General features: G+C 43.4%; 1 protein-coding gene across 1 annotated transcript in view; it reads right to left on the bottom strand.

The window, feature by feature from the left end:
• Positions 1–21: 21 nt before the first annotated feature.
• itgb2 (integrin, beta 2) overlaps positions 22–10,893 on the bottom strand; it is a 20,340-nt gene continuing 9,468 nt past the window's right edge. Inside the window, exons 11-16 of the mRNA XM_061226494.1 lie at positions 10,469–10,653; positions 8,627–8,859; positions 5,330–5,552; positions 3,261–3,475; positions 2,404–2,570; positions 22–1,916 (exon numbers count right to left, since the gene is read on the bottom strand). Coding sequence (XP_061082478.1) covers positions 1,851–1,916; positions 2,404–2,570; positions 3,261–3,475; positions 5,330–5,552; positions 8,627–8,859; positions 10,469–10,653 — 1,089 coding nt within the window. The 3' untranslated portion in view covers positions 22–1,850. The remainder of the gene's footprint in view (positions 1,917–2,403; positions 2,571–3,260; positions 3,476–5,329; positions 5,553–8,626; positions 8,860–10,468; positions 10,654–10,893) is intronic.

Raw genomic sequence — 10,893 nt, 5'->3', positions numbered from 1 at the left:
AATTGAAGGACTTGGGGACAGTTGACTTTTTCCACAGTTTTATTGTGTTCACTGTTACAAAATAAAAGTGCAGTCATCAGGTGTCAGAATGAACAAGTCAACATAAGCCATTTGTAGGGTTATCTATTGTGTGCAATTTACAATTTAAAAAAAAGAAGCAAAACAGCAATATAGGAGGTATAAAAATGTATCTAACCTTCATATTGATAAAAAATGGATGCAGGATAATGGATGCAGGATCATAGCAGGGTGTATGTTTAGCAGCCTATAATACCCTACAATTAACTTGTTGGTATGGATTACAATTGCGGCTGGTTTTAGGGAATTTACCGAGGTAACAAATGTTATGCTATAAAACAGGGATCATCAAATCTGGCCCACGAATCAAATACAACCCTGGTTTTCTGTTTTCCTACGTATGTAAATGAACAGTAAGTGCTGCTGATTGCCCAGACTGTCTTCACACCTGACTCCCAGGTAGGGTGGCAGACCAGGACTTCTCGATGAGGACCATGATTTGATGCTATAAATTACCTGACAATATCATGTTCATAAAATACTCCAATTATAATCAGTTTATTATAATTTATTTTTCAATTTATTATTTTCACAAAGTTATATTATACAACTGTCTACTCAATCTGTGCATCTGTCCATCTACTTATAGTATTAGTATCAGTTATTTTAAACAGAAAATGACCCCCTACAACACATGCAATGCTCCAGTGTACAGTACCATGCCAAACTGCAGTCCTTGGGGACCCCTGTGTATGCTGGTGTTTGCTACAGCCAATCTCTTGCCTAATGAAGTTTGTTGAACACAGTTTGTTACTTCAAATGTGTCCTTATGCTTATTAACGCAATGCAGATCCGGCATTTGTGTTGCTTTTGAGGATGTCTACACTCTCCCAAATCGACGGTCGCCTCCACACAAGAACACAACTGCGGCTGCAGATAATCGAACATTCCAAATTAGGGTGGGAATTAGGACCTTTTCAGCGCACGTTAGGCGCCAAATTGAATATAACAAGAACTAATATGTTGAGGCCCACGGCGCACTGGTTTAAAACAGAAAAGTACCTGCTTGTGCATAAGATGAATTACTAAGACTCCGAACCTATTTGAAGTGCGATGTTCTTGTCTCATTCGTGTCTTCCTGCACGTGCTCCCATTTTCTACATGCAAATAGAAACACTCATCTGCAGAAAGAGCACTTTTATTTTCAGTTCCTGAATCATCAAGTCATTAATAGAATGTAATACGGCTTGAAGTGCCTTTCCTAATAATAACAACGTTTGATATAGGCATGTTTGTGAAGAATTACTCTCGAAATTTTGCTAGCTGCTTTTTAGGCGTTTAAAGTAAACATGGCTTTAAACAATTCTGGCTTTAAATAAGTTCAATAATCAGTTTTTTGTAAGTCTCTCCATATCGTCGACCCTGACAAAACCAAGAATAAAAATAAATCACTCGCGAATACTAATCTGTTTTTTACGTTGAAGTTCCGTGACCCTCTCCCTCCTCACGGACTGTGCCACGTGGGTTACAACGGTGGAATAGCGTCCCTGAGCGAATGAGTGAGTACGCGCATGCGCTGAATTAGTTGCTTTTTGCCCCGGGCCGCATACACGCGCCATGGAAAAAAATTCAAAAGAGGTAAATAATCTATCAAACCATTTAGATAGTGCCCGTCTTCTAATTAAGAAATGTAAGCTTGTAAAAATTATGGGACTGCAATTGTTGGAACAGAAAACAGCGCACACAAGGGTCGGTAGGTCTGCAGGGCTGAGTTTGAGAAGCAGCGTCATAATGCACATTATGACTTCATATTTTAATGGCAGACAGTGATATTATTCCTCACTGAAGTTGGGATTCTGAATGGTAGTAGTTGCAGTCTTGAATAACGGATTTTCAGCCTGTGGGGAAAACAAACAAAAACTCAACTGGTGCACAGGTAAGTTCACAGGTAAACAATATGGATACACATTATACTAATGCCTATTTCTTTCCAAATATTTCAGTAATTGTCTGTTACCACCAAATACGACATGGACGTGGAGTTGGATTTTAAGAAGCTAAAAAGTACAATATTGAAATATACACAGACTGGAAGCAATATGAGGTCTGCGGTACCACCAAACTTCACCCCATGCATGTGCAAAAATAAATTGTCCTCTGATATTGAAGTATCCTACAGCGATATTCCTGAACTGTCCATCGCCTGAATATGAAACATTATACCTTGTTGAAAAGGGTAGGAAACCCTGTATAAGAAGCTTACCATGTATCAAATAATTTTCAAAACAAACATATTTCTACCAAACCAGAACAATGTTGGCCGGACATGCAATGAGTGTAAAGTATTTCCGTTGTAAGATAAAATGTTTAGTGAGGAAAACTTACTTTGCTCCACTTTGCTTTCTGTTTTTCATTCTCGAACCTGCGGAACTCTTTGAGGTCCTTCATGTAAAGCAGGGCCTTGATCAGAAGCAGCAGGAGGAGGCCGATCAGGGCCACTGCGGCTATCGTTCCCCCAACGATGGCGGCCACGTTTGGGGGGGCCGGGCACTCTAAAGCCAAGCAGGAATGACGGCATTAACACCACTGCCATTCACTCAGAACTAAGCAAGACTCTTATTGTGACACGATAGAAACAAACACAACAGATGTCATATAATGTGATGTAATTAGTTTCTCCAGGGTCACATATATTCACAGTGAGGCAGACAGTCCAACATACAGCTTATGTACCCGAGGTGGCCCAATGTCAACCTTTTATCAGTGGGCTAATCTAGCCGTTTATTTCATTAGCTTCCACCAATTGCACAAGGAAATGAAACTTGTTACAGGTGTTTGTGTGATTTTATGAAACATACTGTTAGCCTCAGGTGTGGGTATTGTAGACTGCTGACTGTTACACAAAACCTGCCTGGCGGAAATGATAGTCGACACAATCGACGCTGTTAACTTTGGATGTAAAAACCTCGGTCAGGGTGAATTGACCATAGTCCAGTGGATATTAAGGCAAAAACTAAAACTCCCTGCAAACCCGCAGCTCTCCAGGACCAGGAGTGAAGACCACTGGACTATAACATTCAGAACAGGTATTTATAGATGTGCTGTTGGGAAATGTAGTCTAGCATAACTGGACCACCAGTGGCCTACATTGGTGGCAGTTGCTCACCAAATTACCCACTGGACCCCACAGGTTGTATTTACACCTCCAAATTGAACGTATGCTGTCCGCAGAGCAAACTGACCTCTCTCCTTCTGGATTGACACCTCGTATTGATCGATGCCATCCAGCTCTTTCATTGAGAAGACCATGAAACAGCCCTCAGTGTCCTTCTCCTTGCATGGCTTCTTATCCTGCTTACTCAGCTCATCCACCACCTTGTGGTGAATATTCCCGCACGCTTGAGTGCAGTTCTTACTGAGTGGACCGGTATTAAATCCCAGGCACTCAACACAGGCCCTGAAAGTTGCAGAAATTAAATTTTGTTACATTTGATTTGAATGCAGGCCTATCTGTAGGTGGCATTAGTGGGCTAATTCTTTGTATTATATTGATGGAAGTTGAGTGTTTTTGCGTGTGTATGTGTCAGAGGGAGAGGGAGGGAGAGAGTATTATTTTAATGTGAGATTGAATGTGTGTGAGTATGTGTGCGCATGCATGTGTGTGTATGTGTGTCAGAGAGAGAGAGAGAGAGGGAGAGAGAGAAGGGGGGTATTGTTTTGATGGAAGGTTGAATGTGTGTGTGTGCATGTATTTGTGTGTATGTGTGGGTGTGTGTGTCAGTGAGAGTGAAAGAAAAGACTGAATTCACTGAAAGAAAAGTCCTGCAGAGCCTTCTATGCAATCAGAAAAAATTATTCCAGATTGACATTCCAATCAGAATATTTGACAGTGTAATCCTGCCAATTACTTTGTATGTAATGAAGTATGGAGTCCACTCAGTCAACAGGACTACATTAGATGGGAGAAGCATCCAATTGAAGCCCTACATGCAGAATTCTGCAGAACAATTTTAAATATCCAACAAAAAACACCAAACAATGCATGCAGGGCTGAATTAGGATGATTCCCATTGATTATAAACATACAAAAAAGGTCACTCAAATTCTGGATGCATCTGAAATCAAGTCCCAAAACAACACTGCAGTTCCATGCATTTCAAACCCAAGAACTGAACCCTGAAAAGAGTCCACTAAGTCAGCTGGTACTGAGACTAACTAATCATCTCACATCTAACAAGAACATCTCTCAGACCAGCACTGCTTCACAAACACAAATCAGAATAAACCAAATTGTTAAACAAAATAAAACCATTTATCTGGAACATTGGAACAACCAAACCAAAACACAAAACAAGCTTACTTGCTACCTGGCCCTAAAACGAGAATACAAATTGGCTGAATATCTTGTAACTGTCCGAAACAGGAAGCAGAGACGACTCCTTACCAAGTACAGGCTCAGTGACCACAACCTAGCCATTGAAAAAGGTAGACATAAAAAGTCCTGGCTACCAAAAGAACAGAGGATATGTGGTCACTGTATGACAGGTGAGGTTGAAACGGAGGTGCACTTCCTTCTAAAATGTGAAAAATACAAAAATATCAGAGAAAAATATTTTAATAAATTTAAAAAACATATCCCCAACTTTCTCCATCTAGAAGAGAGCAACCAACTGCCGATAGTCTTGGGGGAGGGACCAACTGCACATATTGCAGTAAAATATGTGTCTGAATGTCACATACTCAGAGACAGTGAGTGACAAAACAAACATACAATTCTACAATTCACACACACACACAAACACACACACACACTCACACTCACACTGACACATATTGAAGATATAAACTGTTTATTAGATTATCTTGTTATTAGTATGTTAGAAAGATTTCTGTCTAATTATATGTATGTGTGTATATATGTGTATATACGTGTGTATGAATACGCATGTGCATGTATATGTGTGTATATATATATATATATATATATATAGATTCATTATTGTTAATTATTATCCTGTTTTATTTATTTATTATTATTATTATTTTTTATATAATCATATTACTGTGTTATTTTCATCCGTTCCTTGCCATGCTTTGGCAATACAAATGCAAATTTTGTCATGCCAATAAAGCAATTTGAATTTGAATTTGAATTTGAGAGAGAGAGAGAGAGAGAGTTGGAGAGAGGGAGAGAGAGAGAGAGTTGGAGAGAGAGAGAGAGAGTTGGAGAGGGAGAGAGAGAGCGAGAGAGTTGGAGAGAGAGAGAGTTGGAGAGAGGGAGAGAGAGAGAGAGAGTTGTGAAGGTGCTCACGCAGCTTTCGGGCAGGGGGACGGGCACCCGGGGCAGTCCTCGCAGAAGGGCAGGGTGTAGCCAGCCTTGCACTGGCACACGTTGCACTCGCAGTTCCCCCGGCCGCTGCACACCTTCTGGCTGTCTCCCTTCACACACGCGTCGTTCGACTTCCTGCACTGGCAGGCGCTGCCTTCGTAATCCGGGTTACATATGCACTTGCCGCAATCACACTTCCCGTTTCCTGGTAACCGAAAAGACCCCTGTTACCGTGGGAGCACAAATGTTCTGCTGATTTTATTTAAGTGTTTTCTCTGCTATTTAAGGCTCACACACATACATGTTTTTGAGCTTTTCATATCGTCCTGGAGTGTTCGATTTGCATTCCATACTGATACAAGTAAAACAATTGAGATTTTGGTAGAAGTATTTTAGGGTCTAACTGCTATTTTTCCAAGCTGTTAGTAAAACGATTTTCCACATGACATGACATATGTTATATTGGATGATATTGCTAAATGTTAACACAGTGGCTGTGTTCAACACTGTATCCTAAGCATACTACTCATACTACATTTTAATGAAAATCAGCCTGGAATTTAGTATGAGTAGTATGCTAGTATGAGTAGTATGCTAGTATGCAATTTCAAACACAGCCAGAGAGCTGACCCCAGGAGGGATTAGGGACTTTTCAAAAAACCGTAGCAAAACGTTTTCTGATCGAACTTGCCCCAGAATTGTGCAAAATCTGTATTATAAATATGGTCCAATTCAATTGATGACTTACAAATTGGATTTAATTGGCCACACCTGCAGGATGCTGTAACTTTAATGGGAAAGGCAGGACGTGTGAAGGACTGCCAGTTTCCTTCAGTTTCATTTCCTCTGAATCTCGATCTCATCACAATTTGAGACTCCTTTGACATTTGATTGTAGGGATACGTAGATCAGCTGTTGATCAGTGTAGGGCTGTGTGGATCAGCTGTTGATCAGTGTAGAGTTGTGTGGATCAGCTGTTGATCAGTGTAGGGTTATGTGGATCAGCTGTTGATCAGTGTAGAGCTGTGTGGATCAGCTGTTGATCAGTGTAGAGCTGTGTGGATCAGCTGTTGATCAGTGTAGGGCTGTGTGGATCAGCTGTTGATCAGTGTAGGGCTGTGTGGATCAGCTGTTGATCAGTGTAGGGCTGTGTAGATCAGCTGTTGATCAGTGTAGAGCTGTGTGGATCAGCTGTTGATCAGTGTAGGGCTATGTGGATCAGCTGTTGATCAGTGTAGAGCTGTGTGGATCAGCTGTTGATCAGTGTAGAGTTGTGTGGATCAGCTGTTGATCAGTGTAGGGCTATGTGGATCAGCTGTTGATCAGTGTAGAGCTGTGTGGATCAGCTGTTGATCAGTGTAGGGCTGTGTGGATCAGCTGTTGATCAGTGTAGGGCTATGTGGATCAGCTGTTGATCAGTGTAGAGCTGTGTGGATCAGCTGTTGATCAGTGTAGAGTTGTGTGGATCAGCTGTTGATCAGTGTAGGGCTATGTGGATCAGCTGTTGATCAGTGTAGAGCTGTGTGGATCAGCTGTTGATCAGTGTAGAGTTGTGTGGATCAGCTGTTGATCAGTGTAGGGCTATGTGGATCAGCTGTTGATCAGTGTAGAGCTGTGTGGATCAGCTGTTGATCAGTGTAGAGCTGTGTGGATCAGCTGTTGATCAGTGTAGGGCTGTGTGGATCAGCTGTTGATCAGTGTAGGGCTGTGTGGATCAGCTGTTGATCAGTGTAGGGCTGTGTGGATCAGCTGTTGATCAGTGTAGAGCTGTGTGGATCAGCTGTTGATCAGTGTAGAGCTGTGTGGATCAGCTGTTGATCAGTGTAGAGCTGTGTGGATCAGCTGTTGATCAGTGTAGGGCTATGTGGATCAGCTGTTGATCAGTGTAGGGCTGTGTGGATCAGCTGTTGATCAGTGTAGAGCTGTGTGGATCAGCTGTTGATCAGTGTAGAGCTATGTGGATCAGCTGTTGATCAGTGTAGAGCTGTGTGGATCAGCTGTTGATCAGTGTAGGGCTGTGTGGATCAGCTGTTGATCAGTGTAGGGCTGTGTGGATCAGCTGTTGATCAGTGTAGAGCTGTGTGGATCAGCTGTTGATCAGTGTAGAGCTATGTGGATCAGCTGTTGATCAGTGTAGAGCTGTGTGGATCAGCTGTTGATCAGTGTAGGGCTGTGTGGATCAGCTGTTGATCAGTGTAGAGCTGTGTGGATCAGCTGTTGATCAGTGTAGAGCTGTGTGGATCAGCTGTTGATCAGTGTAGAGCTGTGTGGATCAGCTGTTTATCAGTGTAGAGCTGTGTGGATCAGCTGTTGGCATTGCCAGCAGCTGTGGTGCATTTTCTCTTGGCCAATGAGGGTGTGACGACACCCTTGCTGTTGGCATTAAAAGAGGCAGGAAATAGCGTTGCCCAGTTGATTTCTGAAAAACCTCCTCCTTTTCAAACCATTCCTTTTGTTATTTGCTGTTCAACAGAAAGCGCATACTGCATTGCAAATTATAAAGGGAGAAACTGCTGAATTGAGCATTCCCTAGCCCCATTTGACCTAAAGCCACACAATTTGGTGCACAAGTCTGTCTCCTCATGGGGACCAAATTTAGCATAAGGCTCCAATTGACATTTACCAATGTGGGGCTGAATATGACCCTCCACCTATCTGCAACCGCAACCCCACGCTCACGCAAACCCCACTGTCAGTTTGGGAGAGGGTAGACATTCCTAGTTCTCCTCCGAAACAACACATAGTGTCACCAGCTGCTGCTTTTTACACTACAGACTACAGCTAAGATTGCACAGGGTGGAGTCAGAGGAAGACCTTTCATATGCAGTCTTGGCATGCAGTCCAAGGATGCCCTGTCAACCATCAGCTGAGAGAGTGATCAAATGTGGATCTAACCAACTGAACCAATCCCTGATTGTACATTGTCCTACAGAGCTACTGGTCACATGGAACACTGACACAGGTAGAGACGGCAGAACTCATCCATTCCCCTCAGCCTAGTTCATTGGTCCTCCCTCCTGGTCCTGGAGAGCTGCAGGGTGTGCTGGTTTTTGTTGCTACTCAGCACTTAATTGATAAATTGAAGCAGTTAATTACAGAATTAACTCACCTCGCCTGGTTTCTTGGGTCTGAAATGGTTGCTGATATTAAGGCAAAAACGAAAGCCAGCACAGCCTGCCGCTCTTCAGCACCAGGAGTGAGGCGACTGTCCTAGTGCCGGAGCACAATGTGCCGGCCAGTGGCCTGCACTGTTGTTGTTGTGGTTGTAATAATGATTACCTCCGCAGGGCTTGTTCTGGTCCAACTCACAGCTGCGGTCATCGCACTCGCAGTAGGTCCCGTAGATGGTGCGCCCGTCCTCGCTGGTGTGGCAGTTGCAGACGCCGCACACGCAGTCGCCCAGGCCCGAGCACTCCGTGGCATTATCGCGACGGCATGCGGCCTTCAGCCGGTCCTCTCCCTGGCTCCCCACGTTGCACTCGCACCTCTGCCCCACAAACCCCGACGAGCAGCTGCACACAGTGGGGAACAAAAGCCCTTTCAGTGTCTCCATGAAGCAGTGAGGATACAAAAGCCCTTTCAGTGTCACCATGAAGCAGTGAGGATACAAAAGCCCTTTCAGTGTCTCCATGAAGCAGTGAGGATACAAAAGCCCTTTCAGTGTCACCATGAAGCAGTGAGGATACAAAAGCCCTTTCAGTGTCACCATGAAGCAGTGAGGATACAAAAGCCCTTTCAGTGTCTCCATGAAGCAGTGAGGATACAAAAGCCCTTTCAGTGTCACCATGAAGCAGTGAGGATACAAAAGCCCTTTCAGTGTCTCCATGAAGCAGTGAGGATACAAAAGCCCTTTCAGTGTCACCATGAAGCAGTGAGGATACAAAAGCCCTTTCAGTGTCTCCATGAAGCAGTGAGGATACAAAAGCCCTTTCAGTGTCACCATGAAGCAGTGAGGATACAAAAGCCCTTTCAGTGTCACCATGAAGCAGTGAGGATACAATACATACTAGTTATATGATTACATTTCTTAAAGAAATAATTTGGCTGTTATCCATTGTATGTTTAGTTGAGAGACACATTATTCTCATGCAGTATCTGCCCAAAGGGGTGATATTCACTACTTCAATTTAGTTACATTAAAAAACTTCTATCTAATAGTGAATCTATACAGAACTAAACAAACAGCACGGTTTGGTACTGTTGATTAAGCGTCTGCTCAGAGTTAATTTTCTGGAATCACCTGATTCTTTGAGCATTACAACATTTCCCCTAGGCTCGGAGGTCATTTGTGGCAGCATGCCTATAGTTTATATCCTGCTGGGGTGACAGCAGCCATGATACTCCCTTGATGGTGTCATTTTAAACTGTGAGTGTCAGGAGCCTGGCGGCTGGGCTGGATTTGCCGGAGTTGGGTGGGGCTCGGTGTGCACATGGATCCACGCGTGTGGCGTGCCGGCTGACGGGTTTGGGGGCGTGACGCAGCTGTTTCCTGTTTGACTCATGAAGTCAGGTTTAAAAGAAGCAGGTAAGGGGCAGACGCGAGAGAGACGCCGGGCTTGAATGTTGGGTTCCGCAAACGGAATTTTAACTGGTTGATTATATTTCAGTTTGTTGTGTTTGGTTTTCTTTTTCTTTTTCTTTTTCTTTTTCTTTTCTGTTTTGGTTTCTTTTTTTTGTTTAGGCTGTCTCCCGCATTGGCGGTGGTTAGCTGGCTGACAGCCCCGGGAAATTGTGGACACTACACGGGCGATACTGTTCACAAGTGGGACCAGCGCTGGGCGATACTGCTCTTAAGTGGGACCAGCGCTGGGCGATACTGTTCACAAGTGGGACCAGTATGCACCAGTATGTCTCCAAATGCACCTCCCTTAAATAAATCCACACTGATGTTGAGGGAGTGCACCACAGTTATAGGGCGATATAGGGCAGGGGTGCACAGCAAGGGCTGAACCATTTCAGGATTTTGTGGCAGCTTCTACTCTTAATCATTCATTCAGCTCAATCATACTGCGTCTTGCACCAGCTGCAGTCACAGACTTGAGTTGACTGTGATCCAGAGTTGTGCACCCCTCATATAGGGGAAACACTGTATTACGGTGTATGTCACAAGCGAGCACATACCTGCATATCCCACAGGTGACCTGCCCTTTTCCTGAGCAGTAGGTTCTGTTGGGATCATCCTGACAGTCACACTGGCAGTGTGTTTTCACAACCACCTTCATCCTCTCAGTGAAGCCCAGCGGTCCAATCAGAAACGACTTCTCTCCTATGCATTGGTCTGCTGTCACGGTCACTTGAAATGTTACCTTTGAAGAATAAATTCATTTAAAGATTTTTATGGAATTACATTTTATCCATACCACTGAAATATGTAACAACGCCATTAAGCTTCTTGCGTGCTAATCAAATCTCTGCCTGAGCATAAATGGATATAAATATTCCAGTCAATAAAATCATTGACTGGCAATAATTAGTAATGCCATTAATGTCTATATGCTCTTGTTAATGTTTGTAGTCATAGAAGAATATTCACTTAAAGTTCAGCT

The sequence above is a fragment of the Conger conger genome, chromosome 17, assembly GCF_963514075.1.
Source record: "Conger conger chromosome 17, fConCon1.1, whole genome shotgun sequence".
In the NCBI taxonomy this organism is placed as follows: Eukaryota; Metazoa; Chordata; class Actinopteri; order Anguilliformes; family Congridae; genus Conger; species Conger conger.
Note: the sequence above shows the minus strand (reverse complement) of the source record. Positions and strands in the feature narration are given on the sequence as shown.